Raw genomic sequence first — 16,921 nt, forward strand, 5'->3', positions numbered from 1 at the left:
TTTCACACACAAAAATGTAGATTCCAGGTCCAAGCAAAATATGAACATTCCATTTAGGTAGAAAAAAAGGCCCTTTTAAAAAAAGTATGGCAGGGTGGAGGAGAGGGAGGACCTTTGCAAAGAGGAAGATGGGAATAAGAATAGAGGGAGGTTGAGGGTCCCCTGAAGTTTGGTGCTAGCCCTGCCTTGCAGTGAAAAAACATTTTGTTACAATCTCAAGTCAATGTTTTCCACCCATTTTCTATTAATCTTCTTCTGTACATGCATGCACATTCCACACAGCATGATATCTTCCTCTCGTTTTCTTCATTACTGCAGATCTCTGGACCGCTCTCTGCTATCCAACATTTTCTCTCCACCCTATAACACTGTTTTCTTTTCCAGGACTCCATTGCATGTTCTCTCTGCACTATCATGTTATTTCACCCCCATCTCGGTTACGTCTACACCCAGCCTCATTTCTCAGCAATCTTCTCTATCGTTCTTTTGTTCTCCCCGCACCTCCACAGGTTTTTCCTGCACCCCAATTTTTTATCCCCCTTTTTCTTCCTCCACGCCACCAATCACTGTATCTCTGTCTCAGCTACTTCTTTCCTTATTCTCACAGACCTCTCTGCACTGGTTCCCCCACTCCCAGGTATCTCTGCAACCCATGTTACTTCACCCCGAAGTCTCTGGACCCCAGATACAGGAATCTCTCACATCCCTTTTTATTCCTTAAGCCTTTCATTTTTGCTCAGACCCACCCATGTGACTACATTAGAGTTCTCACAGGCAGAAACAAAACTATGCCCTACTTGTCCTTGGGTTTTCTAAAAAGTTGTTTGCCATTCAGAATCATTTTCAATCGAAATAGTCTGAGTGGAGGGAACTAGCAGTGTTATCATCCTCAGGAAACATTTCCATTATATGGATAGAGGTCCTATTGTTTATAGTCGCCATAAACAATGATTAAAAGATAGACTGTAGCAAATGCAACAGCCTCTTGCCAACTTCTATATTGGAAGTCCCAGAAGGGTAAGAAATTGTTTCTCAGTTAAAAAGACAAAGCTTCCTTTCCCAGAACAATTTGTCTCTTGAACTGACAGCCACCCACTCCTGCTGTTGACCCAACCCAACTTGGTCAGTTGCATATTTCCAGCTGTACTTAAGGCACATGTTCCTGCCAATCATCCTGGACACAGGGAAAATCAAGAGAATGCCCAGGAGGACAGGGGGGCAGGGAGAGAGAAATAGTTGTGCTTTTCATTCAGGCTTCCTTTGCTGTTCACCTTTAGCAGGAAAGAGAGAGAAAAGCCTTCCTTTTTATCGTTGTCTGCATTGGATTGGATTTCAAATTGTTTCCACATAAAAAGTGTTATGAATTTTTAAAATTTCTAATAATTGTTTTTTATATGTGAAATTGTTTCTATTGCTGATGTTTTATTGTAACACTGCTTCAAGATAATTTACGGGAAGCAACCCATAAATGGAATTAAATAAATAAATAAAATTTATTTGGGAAGCAGTTGTGTGATTTCAGAAGCCTTTCATCAAATAGTGGCCTAATACCAAGACCTGAAGAACAAAATACATTAAATGTGCCATTAGAAAACTACCACATTTTTTGCTCTATAAGACTCACTTTTTCCCTCCTAAAAAGCATGGGGAAATGTGTGTGCGTCTTATGGAGTGCATGTAGGCTGTGCAGCTATCCCAGAAGCCAGAACAGCAAGAGGGATCACTGCTTTCACTGTGCAGCGATCCCTCTTATTGTTGTGGATTCTGAGATTCAGAATATTTTTTTTCTTGTTTTCCTCCTCCAAAAACTAGGTTTGTCTTATGCTCTGGTGCGTCTTATAGAGCGAAAAATACGGTAACTAGCTGCTCTTGCAAATACTAATCCCTTACAGCTTTGGGGTTTCAAGAGGCTCAAAGTCAAGCACTGTTATCTTTACAGATGTGGACTAAAGCTGGGGAAGAAGGGCCTAAAACGGAAATTCTATGGAAATTCTCCCTTCCTGTATGAGAGGATTCCCCTGAATCAGACTGATCTGAATCAGAGAGATCAACCAAGAGGTTAAAACACCACTTGGCCTGTGCCTGGAGGACTTGGGATGGCCTGAAAACCTGCAGGGATAAGAATGGGACACCCAGGACTCTATCATACCCAATTCAAGGTGCTGGTCTATCAAGCCCTAAACAACTCAGGGAAGGGCCATAACTCAGAGGATCATCTAACTTTGTATGCAGACGATCCTGGGTTCAACCCCAGGCATCTCCAGTTAGATCCTGGGAGGGATTCCTTGTCAGAAACCCTGGAGAGCTACTGCCAGTCGGAGTACAAAATAATGAACTAGATGGGCCATCATATAAGGCAGCTTCCTCTGTTTCAGGGCCCAAGCATCTGCAGGAGTGCCACCTCCAATACCAGCCAACTGAATCCTTAAAATTGGGCAGGGCACTCCTCATAGCCCCAAGGGTTCATGGTGACCAGACTCATAGAAAACTCTTTTGCAAATTTCCCACTGGAAATGTGTCTGTCCCCTTCATTATTGGGATTTAGATATCAACCAAATACATTTGTTTACCCAGGTCTTTATAATCTGTTAAGTTAATGTTTGCCTTGAACAGCAGTGCATGGGTTGTGTTTTTAATTACTGATATAATTTGGTTGCTTATCCTTTTTTTGTACATCGTCCGAGGAGGGTGATTCTTAAGCTCAATAAATAAATGATTTTATTTTTTTTAAGTGGGCATTCAAACCAATACCAGGAAGAGACAAATGAGACCGATGCAAAGACCAAAAGGTAGAAGGAACACACAATAATCACAGGAACCACACATCTTTTTGGGCCTCTAGCACCAATTCCAAGCTGCTTCACCACCTGATAGTACCGAGTTCCATGCTGTTACCTTGTCACTACCAGAGCTCAACAACAGCAAAAAGTGGCCACACTCTTCTGAGGCCTTATCAGGTAGAAATGGCAATTGTGGGGCAAATCAAAAAGTAGAGATAGACAGATTAGTCTATTTCTTGTTTGTGTCCGTGTTCAGCCATAAGCCCATTCTTTCCCATTTCTGCATCATTCTGCAAGCTTTCACCCACAAAAAAATCATTTTTTAATATACATTTAATGTAAAATATGCATTTTGAATGTGTTTTAATATAAAATAAATGTTTGTCCACATTTAAATATGCATTTTAATACATTCTTTTGAGCTGATTAACTATATCTAACATTTGGAAAAGTGGAAAAACCAAAGGAAAACAGCATTGCAATCCACATATTATGTCAGCTCACTTAAAAATAAGAGCTGAAGAAAAATGATCAAAGATCACCTCAAAGCACTTACTCAGCACTCTCTGCTTAGTTCCTAAAAGACTGGCAGAGACAAGCCAAAGGGCAGGAAAAGAAAACCAGGCTTTCTGCTCTTCCACTGAGTTTTTTTTAAACTGCCTCTAAGCAATAAAGCATCTACTGCTGAGGCAGTGAAACATCTGAGGACTGAGACTGCTGAAAGAGAGCCTTCAGAAAGATATTTGGAATAGTCTGCTTCCTACTGGTCAAGACAGAGCATTACCCATTGCAGAAAATGCACTTAATTGGCTCTAATAACAGAGAGATGTAACATAACCACATGATATTTCTTCTGAACTAAACCCCAAATGTTTTTTGTATTTATAAAACCTATAAACAGAATCTAGATAATTTATAGCCTGTCAGGATTTTGACCATGCTTAACACCTCTTGTCTTATTTTTTAAGTTTCATTTTTTGGACCACAGGACCAGTTTTTATATTCAGAAAAATAAGAGATTGAAACCAAAGTTATTTGCTCTCCTTTTTCACACATAAAAGAGCAAGTCTGCTGCTAATGTGACTGTGCTGCAGAAATGCTGCACAAGAATGACTTCTGGGTGAAACTGGGTCCAAGGAACAAATGCCCTGGAGAGTTTATATTACAAGGCAGCAGCAAGCGTTTCTGTTCCAGCAAAAACTACTTCACTTCTGAAGTGAACAGGCCTGGCAAACTAACATGTTTGCCTTGTCCAAGCACAGCCATGCATACTAACGGTTTTAGCAGAACACTTGGACGCAAAGCCTTCTACCACACATTGCAGGCAAGCACTCTGAGGGGGTGAACAGTGCCTTCCAATAATTTCTCTTCATTCCCTCACACAAGCACATGGCAATTTCAGTAGTTGTGATCTAAAGATTCACTTTTTAAAATTTATGTTTTTAATTTGTATCCCACTTGTTGGTCCTCTGTGGCCTTGCAGTTAGAATTAAAATGGAAATATGGCACATTGGAAATGGAAAGATGAAGATTTTTGTTCCAAATCTGAAGTCTGCCTCTCGCATGTTCACTTCTATGATTGAAGTCTGGACTCTGGCACAGACTGTTTCAGTCTGTGTCCTGACCCTTTTTCCAGCCAAAGTCTTGCTTGTGGCTGTGTCAACAATGTAGTTGGGTCTCAAGATGCTGCTTGTAAATGCCAGGTCAGTCCATATTAAGATCTCCCTCACCCACAATTTAATCAGGGTTAAGGATGCCGACCTGGCATATACAATCAAGACCTGGGTGAGGAGCAAGTCAGGGGGTAAGTTTCTCCCCAGCTATGCCCACCTTGGCACTTGGTCCAGCACAGGAGTAGACACCAAAGCACCTGATCTGCATGGCATACCTAGTATGTCTTGCCTTTTAAAAATATTTGCTGCCCATGCTGCACACAATGGCGAGTACTTTGAGCTCACAACAGATAACAGCACACTTTTTATTCACTATTTTATTAAAATATTACTAATACCCCACCATTCACCCCTAGTCCACTACAGGATTTGTAAGGTCATTCTCACCTAATTGAGGCTCACTAATTGCCACAGTGATTCAGAGTCAACATTAATATTATCTTCCTCTGTTTACTTTCTCCTGCCCAAAGGCTAAATAATTAAGGATTGGTGCAAAATGAAATGCAAAGGTCACTAAATCTTTAACCATTTGGGTTTGAAGAAGTTACAGGTATGTCAGCTTTAAAAAGAAATGCTCTTGTATACATTTTCATTCCCAGTCTTTCCTTAGATTGCATAGGCTGGCTACTCAGCAACTGCCCATTATTTCAAGCATTCTGCAGCTCAGCCTTGTCATTGGAAAAGAGATATGCAGCCGAGTCCAAGTGAGTCTGGTAGGATAGTTTCTCTCTCTCTCTCTCTCTCTCTCTCTCTCTCTCTCTCTCTCACACACACACACACACACACACACAGGTTTTATGGGAAGGAAGACGGACTGCTCTTTTTACCTAGGGAACCTGTAGACCTGCAGGTGTTGTTCGACTCACAACTCTCATCATCCCCAACCAGGATGGCTAATGGTCAGGGATGATGGGAACTATAGTACAGTGACATGTGGAGGTTAAAGGGTTAAGAAGTGTTGCCCCAAAGACTGGTCATTCATTTCAGATTGCAAGTAAATTGACCAAAGACAAACAGTAAATAGGTGCCAGTTTGGACAAGAAGAATTAAGCCTTTCTTTGGACAATTAAAATCTGTGAAAGGGCACTAACCATGACAAGCTCCTATGTAAGTGTGATCATGATCTTACTTTATGTTCTTTTACGTTCTTTCATAATCCCAAATATTTTCCCACATAGACTTTTCAATTTAATTTAATTTTTAAAAAAATAATAATTAAAAAAAGGAAAGTTTTTAAGCCAGGTAAGTTCTTTGATTTAAAGAAAGTTTTCTTCTTTTTTCAAAATTTGTATTTTGTATCAATAGGAAGGTTACTTATGCTTCTAAACCAATCTGCAAGTAGCCAATGTGATATATCACCCAACTATTGTTTTATTGGCCACCACATCATTCTGCACCAAAAATTAAAGGAAACAGTGTTATATAGACATGGTTTAAAAAAGAGCAAGGATAGGGCTAAAAGATGTTCTCCACTTGCACCTTCACTTTGTACAGGTAAGAAACTAAAGCCAAGATAAAAACAAAAATCCAAAGCCACAAGGTATTGAATCTATGGGCTAGTTAGGATACTCACACTGTATTCCTAGGCTAGGTTGGCTCTATGGTATACCTTCTTTCCCAAATCAGGGCACCCCATACATCATTCCTAAACAGTTAAATAAGCAAAGACTCCAAGGAGAACAAAGGTACTCTACTGCAACATGCCTAACATTTACATTGCCCCTCTCTGCTCATTAAACAGATTTTGTTTAAATAATGAACAAACTGTATTACAGACTCCAATGAGAATTCCAAAATTATAAGTCAACTGATAAAGCTCAGAGGAGATGGAAGAGAACGGGAGGGAGAGAAGAGCAATATTGACTAATATAAAGGGCGCAGCTTGAGAAAGGATATTCCTGCCACACCTGATCAAACATAGTCCACAGAGGGGAGAAGGAAAGAGGAACACGAGAAGAAATGAGACAAGGCAGTTGGAAATTTGCATCCAGCACAGATTAAAACAAACTCAGTAGGGACTGAGGAAATACAGAATATATATTACTATAAATGCAAAACTGTTCTAAAAGCTAACTCAAATGTCAAAGATTACTGCTTGAATAAATTTGAATATGAAAGTCATTGCTTCTGTAACTTAATGAAGAAATGTTCAAACCGAATTCAAGTAAGAGCTGAACTCTGCCCCTGTGCTGCCTCTTGAAAGTGGAGGTCTCTGACAACAGCACAACATGCCATCAGGGCCCACCAATACCCTGCCTAGGATCAAGTCTGTTCCCAAGAACACCTAGGAAGGATTTCCAGTCAGTGCTACATGACAGAATTAACCTGCACACAGGAGACATGAAGGCTGGCATGGTCTTTTCACAAGTGATATGAATATCAGGAAACTCAACTACTGATTCCACAATTGCACATTGGTCCAATGTATGCATCATGGCAGAAAGTCTAAAGCAAAATTCTGAGTATTTTCCTAGCACGAAGTATGAAAGAGTCATCTAGATTCTAATCAGGAGATTTGTGAAGAAAATATTTTATCATCCCTCAGCCCCAAACCATACAGCTGGCATGCACACACAACAACCAGCCCCCTCCAATTTTCTTGCATCACTTTCCTCCTGTGTGCTTGTTTGTCATTAGTTTGGCTATTGTCACATCCACAACTGAAGACGGAAGAAAGCACGGTCAAGGAAATGGAGGGAAAGACACTCTTTTTTCTAACCAATGAAAATCAAGTGCCAAAACATTCTACTCCAATTTTATTTTACGAATTCAAATGAATTTGCACAGCTAAATTTTATGTATCTAGGGTGTAGGGTTGTGGTTATTCAGCGAATGTGGAAAGGTATTCTGTACCACACGGGAGGATGTAGCCCCTATCAGCTTAAAAGCATGTGCAATCCTAACAGCCACCTCATAAGCATTATCTCCCAATGGCATACCAGGAGGAGAGAATGAAGCATTTACTGCCTGTCCAATGCCATTGATGCATTCATGCATGAGTTAAGATTTAAACTTGGTACATTATTGTGGCAAGAACTCACATGCCATTCCCAACAAAATAGCATAAAGGGTAGTGTCTAATTAGTTTGGTTTAGTAATTTATACCACACTTTTTCATATACAAAATAGTCATAGTGGCTCACAATAGATTGAACAATACAATTACAAAGAAACACAACAAAGTGGATCAAACGGAAGCAGATCTCAAGAGGCACAAAGTTAGACACTTTCTGAAAGGACACATATACAGATGGTGCCCAAGAACAACCATGCTAGGTTAGGTTGGAAGGAGAAGAGACAGGGTCTTCTCAATGACGGCACCACAGCTATAAAGCTCACTACTCAATGAAGTGCATTTGAGCCCATCAGTGCAGGATCTTAAAAAAGCATACATCTTCCAAGCTACATTTCATTATTTTTGGCTATGTGATTATGAGCTGTTTTGCACTTTTAAATCATAAAACTTTGACAGACCTACAAAGCCTAGATGCTCTTTCATTATAATGCCACCTAATATGTCTCCCTTCATTTATGTATTGACCCTATTACGTACACTGCACTGTGAAGGAATGGTTTGAAAGTCAACCTAGATTTCACAGTCTAGGCGCCAGCTGTGAATGCAATGCTGTTCTGTACTGATACATAATCCATATCCCTATTTAAAAAAACAATAAATCTGTCTCTGCAGAATTTAGGTATGTCCCTTGATCCTCTACATACCCAATATTAACTTAAAAAACATCAGCAGCTTACCAGTTATGTTATTCAGCACTTCTTTCAAAACACTGAAGCTGTGCAAAAGCGGATCACGGTCTTCATCCTAAACACATGAAAAGGTTGTTACTAAGTAGGATCTGGACTAAGTTAAAACTTCCTCACTAAGAGGGAGAAAATATTTATATCATCTTTCAATAAGCACTTAAACAGATCATTATTCAAAGAAGGTCTCTCCCGGTCATATGCAAGAGGGGAAAATTTGGGGCTCACTCAGCTGGGAGGCAGGAGCCTTCCTGCTCCCCAGCTGAGACATGCAAACAAGCTGCATCGTCCCCAGTCCACCAGGCACTGGGGTGAAAGTGTTTCAGCTCCCACAGTGAGAGCTGCAACAGTTTCATTCCCTGCTTGTTGGCTGAGGCCAATGCAGCTAGTTATTTCAACATCATGGTGTATCGCCAGATTGCGATGTTTGGCTGGTGATGCATCACAATGTTGAAAACCTGACATCCCCCAGCCCTACTAGTAGTACATGGGCATTGACTGCTGGGAATGAGTGCTTCAGCATGTTGCCTCGTGCTCCGGCCAGCTTGCTAGCCCACCACCTGTTGTGCCAGTTCAACAGTAGCAGCACCGGAATGCCACCCCATTCCCACCAAGCTGCTAATCCAGCTCGATTGCATTGTGTAAAATGGGTGTTAGGAGGAAGGTCACAGAGGTAGCACGCAGCTCCTTTGCCAAAAGGATTTCAGCTGCTACACACAATGCATCTATATCTAGGTCAGCAGGGGTGTGGGTGGGTATGCAGAACAATCCTATGTAAGCCTGCTCAGAAGTCCTACTGGGTTCAATGGGACTTACTCCTTGGTAAGTATGCATAGATTCACAGCAGCCTTAAGAAATGAATGGAATAAGCAATTTGAATGGCTAAACACAGTTGTGAGTAACCTGTGGCCCACCTCCAGATGATGGACTGTCATAAGTTTTCCTCCCTGTTGCCCTCTGGATGTTGCTGGACTACAACGCCCATCATACCTGACCACTGCCCATGCTGACTGGGGCCGATGGGATCTGTAGTCCAACAACATACTCCCTATCCCTAGACTATCTCAAATGAGATGTTCATTTGAGTTTCACATTGGGCAGCAAACTGTACTGGAATTGCCAATTACCACAGCAGAAGGTTATAAATCTGGGGAGGAATTTGTATACTTTTATTATTTCTTTACAATATTCTCTGAACTTTACTTCATACTCAAAGGAACTTTGTCTTTAAATTGTTGTCTCTCAGTTCTTAAACTGCTCCAATCAGAAGTTTAAAGCTTTGATCAGAAGTATTACATCACATGGGTGTGTGCATTTTTAAAGCTTTTGAGAGAAAGCATTTTAGACAGGCTCTGAAAGACAATGTTCAAGGCACCAGGATTTGAGAACAGAAAGTGACAACCCTTTATTCCAGTTCAAAGGTGTGGAAAGACTGTACCAACCCCTCCAACAACACAGAATTTAACAATCAATCCCGAAGGGGGTAGCGATAGTGCCAGGAGGGTGTTTAGTGCTAGAAGAGTCTACGTGAAATAAAAAAGACCTAAGGAGTCTGTGGATCCTTAAAGACTAACACATTTGTTTCTACATAAACTTTTTGTAAGCAGGATCTTGTTTTATCAGATGCATGAACTATGCAAATAGTAGGTATTCTATGAATGGGTGTATAAAAATGTAGCACCCATAATACTGCTTTGCACAATTCTAGTGCTCAGAGAGCATCTTTGTGATACTAACAACCCTGCAATTTAAACCAGTATTATTATCCCAATATGTGGGTGCAGTAGAGTGGGCTCACAATATCCTGTTGGTACCCCGTCCCAGAGTTCAGCACTTTTCAGTCTCTTATACAATAAATGCCACACTCCAAATTATTTTGTTAACTAGAATTAGACAAGTGCCTATACAAATGGAAGATCAAAGCTGCCTACAGCAACATACAGCAAATAACTATTTCAGTTTCTCATATATGTTTGATATTAGACAGATTCAAGATTCACTTCATGCAACACTCAGCAGCTTACCAAATGTGTATGGGTACTCCATCTTGCACTGCGTTTTATGGCTCCTACTACTGTATTGATTTCGCCTTGAATAATATAAATGTTCTTATCCACAATCCTGACAGACCTAGAATTGAGAAACTAAATTAGTGCCCATTCAAATACAAAAAATAACATTATTATTCCATACCAGGAAAAGAAATTTGAAAGTATGTCCCAGAATCTACTCTTTGGATGCCAAAAATGATAGAACTATTTCATGAAATGAGAAATTATCTTGGTGCGGTCTGTTTTATATGTTTTTATTAATAGCTATTCCACCCTAACTTTTAGCTCACAGAGAGACCCCAAGGCAGCTCACAAATCAGGACACAACATTTTTATGTTAGTTTCTCAAGCCACTGAACCCATCAAAGCAAAAGGTTTAATCAGAGTCAAGCCTTCCTTCCTTCTTTCACTTGCTTTGGGGAAATGAGGGTCAACATGTACAATACATCTAGAGTTTCACTATTTCTTTTAAGATACTGTACAACTTAGCGCTTCAAAAGCAAGAAAACCCTAAAAGGCCACTATAAACCTGGGGGGGAAAGGACTCATGACTTCAGTCTAGACCCAGCAAACCACAGATTGTGCTAAGTAAACCACTACAGGAAAGATATGGGTTAGTACTTGGCATACAACTAATCTGGCAATCAACTGAGCACTGTGAAAAAGAAAAAGAAAAAGAAAAAAGAGTGAGTAAAGCCTGCCAGTGGTTAGCAGCCCGGAAGCAAGGAATCAGAAATGCACACAGAAGTGAGGAACACCAAGTACAGTGGTACTTAATTCGTTCCGGAGGTCTGTTCTTAACCGGAAGCACCACTTTAGCTAATGGGGCCTCCTGCTGCTGCCACGCTGCCGGAGCACTATTTCTGTTCCCATCCTGAAGCAAAGCTCTTAACCTGAGGTACTATTTCTGGGTTAGCAGAGTCTGTAACCTGAAGCGTATGTACCACTGTAGTATATCTGTGCAGCAGTGTAATATTTGGAAAAGCACAGATATATCTACCAATCTGGGAAGCAGCCAAAAACACACCCTACCCATTAGACTAGGCTTCCCTCCCCAATTTCTAGGGTACATTTGCATACCATTTGGTGGACAGCTCACTGATAAAGTCACAGAGATGGCCTACCATGGAAGAGGACTAAAGGAAAAAGGGTTAGAAGGCAGAAGATTGAGATAATTAGAATGTGATGAATGGATCACTGCATGAGTGGTGTAGTGCCAACCACCTTGAAAGAGGCAGTGGTCCAGCCCCTACTTTAAAAGCCCAATCTGGACCTTGAGATTCCTGAGTACTGCTGCTGATCACAAATGCTCCTTTCAGGGACAAGGTGCTTGTGCAGGAGTGGGATGGGGTAATGGCCTAGCTTCAGAAACACTTGGAGGAAACCAATTATCTAGACCCATTTTAGAAAGGGTTCCAGACCAAGCTTTCAGACTGAATCAGCTTTAGTTGTTCTGATGGATGTCCTTTACTAGGAAACAGACAAAGGAAGAGTAACCCTGTTACTCTAGCTGGATATTTCTGCAGATTTTGACAGCGTTGAACATGGTATTCTCCTGGGCCAACTCTATGAGATAGGACTTGCGGGTGCTGTGTTGCAATGCTTAGATTCCTATCTGTGGGACAAGATTCAGGGAATAACACTGGGTAAGCATACCTCACTGTCCAGACATCTGCACTCTCTAGGAACTATTCTGTCCCCAACACTATTTAACATCTAGATAAACTGTTGGGAGCAGTCATCATGATCTTTGGGACACAGTGTCAGCAATCCCGAGCACTGCTTCTCTGTTATATCTAAATAAGATACAGCTTTGGTTTTGAACCAGTGTCGGGATGGAGTAATGAGCTGTATAAAGGCAATAAACTGAAAATGAATCAGCAGCAATTGATATTTATTTATCTACTACATTCTACAGTGGTACCTCGGGTTAAGTACTTAATTCTTTCCGGAAGTCCGCACTTAACCTGAAACTGTTCTTAACCTGAAGCACCACTTTAGCTAATGGGGCCTCCTGCTGATGCTACGCCGCTGGAGCACAATTTCTGTTCTCATCCTGAAGCAAAGTTCTTAACCTGAAGCACTATTTCTGGGTTAGCGGAGTCTGTAACCTGAAGTGTATGTAACCTGAAGCGTATGAAACCCGAAGTACCACTGTATAAGGAAACAAACGAGAGATCTGAGTTATCTACTCGTTACATAAATTTTGACATCCTTATTCCAGGGGGGAAATAGGCCTTTGAGTGTTATACCATGAGAGAAATCCTAGGACAGAGGATAAAATTAAAATAATTTCATTGTTTTGTTCATTATTCCAGTCAAATCCAATAGTATTTTTATGTATATGCCCTCAATGCAGCTTGCATAAAATGTAGTTAAAACACAATTAAAACCAACCTAAAATAAAATTAAAATCAAGGAACTGGCAAGTTTTTGGATATTTACTATTCCTAAGATCCGGTGTTGTTGTTGTTGTTGTTTAGTTGTTTAGTCGTTTAGTCGTGTCCGACTCTTCGTGACTCCATGGACCAGAGAACGCCAGGCACCTCTGTCCTCCACTGCCTCCCGCAGTTTGGTCAAACTCATGCTGGTAACCTCGAAAACACTATCCAACCATCTCGTCCTCTGCCGTCCCCTTCTCCTTGTGCCCTCCATCTTTCCCAACATCAGGGTCTTCTCCAGGGAGTCTTCTCTTCTCATGAGGTGGCCAAAGTACTGGAGCCTCAGCTTCACAATCTGTCCTTCCAGTGAGCACTCAGGGTTGATTTCCTTCAGTATGGAGAGGTTTGATCTTCTTGCAGTCCATGGGACTCTCAAGAGTCTCCTCCAGCACAATTCAAAAGCATCAATTCTTCGGCGATCAGCCTTCTTTATGGTCCAGCTCTCACTTCCATACATCACTACTGGGAAAACCATAGCTTTAACTATACGAACCTTTGTTGGCAAGGTGATGTCTCAGTGATCCCTTCATGGATCACTGCCTTGCCGTGGCGAAGGGGCTTGAAGAACTCAGAGAAGCTATGAACTATGCCGAGCAGGGCACCCAAGATGAACAGGTCATAGTGGAGAGTTTTGACCAAACGTGATCCACCTGGAGGAGGAACCGGCAAGCCACTCCAGTATCCCTGCCAAGAAAACTCCATGGACAAAGACAACAAGATCCGGTAGAGAGGCCTATATCTGGGCTGCACTAGTCATGGAGGCACAATTGTTTGTGGCAAGAGAAAGGGCCTTCTGGATTATGGAACACATGAGGTCTAGTTGTTCCCCTCCCGTGCCATTTCTGCCAATTAGTGAAAACCTTTCTCCCCTGGCAAGCTTTCATCTTGCTGGGCAGATGACACATGGTGGACCTTGTTTAGGGTTTTTATCTACTGCACTGTTTTCCATTTTCACATTGTTTTATTCTTATATTGTTGATAGTATGATACTACCATTGTAAGATGGCATTGTAAAATGAGCAATGTGAATACACTACAAAAGTGCAGGATACAAATCTTCTGGAAAAAATAAAATACTGCATTTGTGGTGACGCCACAAGTGGCATGGGCAGCAGGAGTTTACATCATACCTGAATGTTAGTTGGAGGTACTGTGGGATTAAGCATACTGTACAGCAAACTCTGCTTAAGTGCGCTAGTGTCTGCTCCCCAATCTAGGAGACTTGAGCCAAAACCAGTGTTTGTTAAGACTGGCATTATCTCATACGTTTAAGCTTTCCTTGTGGCACACTTGCAAAAAAGATAGGTCACTACTTTTGTAGCTCAAGGGCTCAACTCTTTCTGTCAAAAACACCTTTAAGAGGTCTATATATATTATGACCGCTAACCCTTCTGCTTGTCAGATAGAAATACACATTTGGGTAGTGAAGACAATGTGTTCAGGTAATCCAGCGTCTACCCCATATTGCACATATTCAACAGTCATAAGTAGTTGCAATTTCCTCTAAGCTGCAACTCTACCCAACTTCAAAAATCAAAGATTACAACTACTCAACCTCCAACAAATCAGGTTTGAGGAAGCTCTGTTCAAGTTAGATAGCCACACGGTAATGTATCAAAAAGTAATGAGGACAAGTTGAATCTACTAGTCTTTGGAAAGATGGCAGAGTTGGCATGTTTGTGTGTCACATGGAATCTATCACCACCAACTCAAAAACAAAGAACACTATATGGACATGAGACATGTATACAGGCCCCAAATGCCAGTTCTGGGTACTTCCACATTCATAATGACACCCAGTTCTTTGACTTCCAGCAGACACTTTACAGATCTATTCTTCCCCTATGCTCCAATAGCACTTACAGCCATATTTGAAAGTGTGTAAATATATAAAGCATTGCCTTATGACTACCAGCCCAGGCCCACCTGGGCAAGCTGGGAAGGTCACTGAGCCAACATCCATACCCTCAACACCTAAGTCACTTGGAATGTCAATGGCAAGGATGAGATGCAGTGTGCTCCCTGTCATTGGGGGATATTCCATCCACCTAAACACAAAATTGTGCTAGACATATGGCATCAGTCCACCCAGGACTCCTCTGGAATGCTCCGGGGTGATGGTAAGATCTCTGCATTCATGCAAAGGGCTAAGAAGATCAGAGATAACTCTAAACCCTAATGCTGCCTCCTATCCAAAAGTGCAAATCAGACTACCTGAGATACTGTCCCTCACCCCCAAATCCTCTGTACTTGACAAGCCTCATTCCTCTCACATTAAACTGCATGCCCCAGGCTGTTGGGTCTTCCCAGGCACCAAGCACAAATTAAAATATGTTCACTTCCTTCAAAACTATTCACAACACCCAATGAAATGTAGCGTGTGCCCAGACCCTAGCAGGCAGGGATTGCCTATGCTTCCCCAACCCTGAAGCTTGTCCCAAAATCAAGCCAATGGCCCAGATCCTTAGGCAAGCAATGTTTTTATAGCCCTGCTGTCACAGATCTTTTAACCAAAGAAGCTGAGGGCACAGTCTCAAGCATTCTGCTTTGCAAAATGCACACTGCCTTCACCAGCAAAGGCCTTCATTGATGCTTTTTAGGGCACCCCAGCAACAGCAGCTGGACTGCCAAAACTGGGCCGGCTCACAAAGAGTCACCAAGCACCCTCAGCTCAGGTGCCCCAAGAGTGCGGGAGGATCTTATTCCCTCATGGGAACCTGCACAGGACCCTGAGATCTTTGGGGGAAGGCCCTTCTCCTGGTCCCGCCACCCTCAACAGTAACACCTGGTTGGGTCATGAGAGAGAGCCTTATCGGCGGTGGCAGCTCCCAGGAAACTTCAGAACTCCCTTCCTCCGGACCGTCTCCCGCCTTGCTGTCCTCCCAACCAGCAGGTGAAGAAGACCTTTCTTACTCCAACAGGCCTTTGGGAACGCCTGCTTTTAATTAAAGGTGTTGGCGCTGCTCTTATTGTAATGACTGGTGCCGTGCTGTTTTTATGGAGATTATTGGTTATGTTTCAAAACAGAACTTAGTTTTCAATTCCATTGGGTCTCCGGCCATAGGAACCAACTCTCCACCTGCCGCCCTAAAATAAATAAAATATTTGAGGGGGCCGGGTCCCCACAAATTTGATGTGCGTTGCCATTCAAATAACGTGTGTGCACCATGACATGTGATCAATTATGTGGGGCGGGACTTACCCCCTCCCCCCCCAATATTTTATTCAAGTTGGCACCCCTGTCTCCAGCAGCTGTTGGACTACAACTCCCAAAGTCCCTAGCTAGCAGGTCAGGGAGTGATGGGAGTTGCAGTCCAACAGGAGCTGAGGTCCCACGCTGCTTATTTCGATGCTTATTTTTGCCTTCTTTTGTAGCGGTTCTTGTTTTTATCAGCAAGCCGCCTCGAGTCCCGTCAGGCGGGGTATAAGTAAATACATAACCATAACAACCAGAGTCATAATCTCGGCCGGAAGGTCAAGCGGTCCCCCCTTGCTGCACTTTGCCTCGGCCCTGCCTCCCGAGACAGAGAAACCGCGGCCTTCGCGACCCGCCTGGGCCGGACACCACCTTCGGGCCCTTGCCGGCCCCCACACACGAAGGACAGGCCCCGCGGCCCAAACGCCCTCGGCTCCCTCAGCAGGCAAAGCCCGACTGCGGGCCGGGCAGCTGGGAATGTCTGGCTGGCTCACTCACTCACCCCTCCATCCAACCGGCATCCAAAATGGCGGCGCCTGAGGGCAGTTGCTGAGGCGTCGGAGGGCCTCTCGGCATTGCCGGGGAGCCGGACCGGCGGCGGCCCGCTCCGGAAAGCCCGCTAGCTCCGAGAAAGGCAGCCGCCCTGAGGAACGGCAGGAACCGGCTCCTCTCCCCTCTTCGCTTCTCTCTCACTGACGTGGAAACAAGGGCGCAGCCTAGCTTGCTGCGCGGTTTACTGCCGGGGACGGGGAGGGACCTCGACCAATCGAAACCAGCACCTGAGGTGACAGGACACCCGCCGCCCAATGGGATCGGCTCATTCCGAGGGAGGTTGGTGGGGAGGCGGGGAGGAGAAACCCTTCCGCCGCCGCCCCCCTAGCGAGAAAGCCAATTAGGAGAAAGGCTTGGCGATATTGGCATCGCTAGTTGCCAATAGCTGTGTGGGAAAGAGAAAGGAAAGGAAAAGCCAACCCTCCGGATAGGTGAGCAGCCTCCCGGGAGAGAGAATCAAGTGTGATTG

At 43.0% G+C, this 16,921-nt stretch overlaps 1 protein-coding gene across 22 annotated transcripts in view; it reads right to left on the bottom strand.

The window, feature by feature from the left end:
* The window catches only part of GBF1 (golgi brefeldin A resistant guanine nucleotide exchange factor 1), an 84,233-nt gene extending 67,600 nt beyond the window's left edge, over window positions 1-16,633 (bottom strand). For 11 of the 22 annotated variants that reach the window (XM_083738205.1, XM_083738204.1, XM_083738195.1 and 8 more), the window contains exons 1-3: window positions 16,403-16,633; window positions 10,237-10,342; window positions 8,207-8,273 (exon numbers count right to left, since the gene is read on the bottom strand). In XM_083738205.1, coding sequence (XP_083594331.1) covers window positions 8,207-8,273; window positions 10,237-10,342; window positions 16,403-16,476 — 247 coding nt within the window. In that variant the 5' untranslated portion in view covers window positions 16,477-16,633. The remainder of the gene's footprint in view (window positions 1-8,206; window positions 8,274-10,236; window positions 10,343-16,402) is intronic. The other 11 variants (XM_083738198.1, XM_083738206.1, XM_083738197.1 and 8 more) reach the window with 3 other exon arrangements.
* Window positions 16,634-16,921: the final 288 nt, after the last annotated feature.

This window comes from Podarcis gaigeae (genome assembly GCF_964106915.1).
Source record: "Podarcis gaigeae genome assembly, chromosome: 5".
In the NCBI taxonomy this organism is placed as follows: Eukaryota; Metazoa; Chordata; class Lepidosauria; order Squamata; family Lacertidae; genus Podarcis; species Podarcis gaigeae.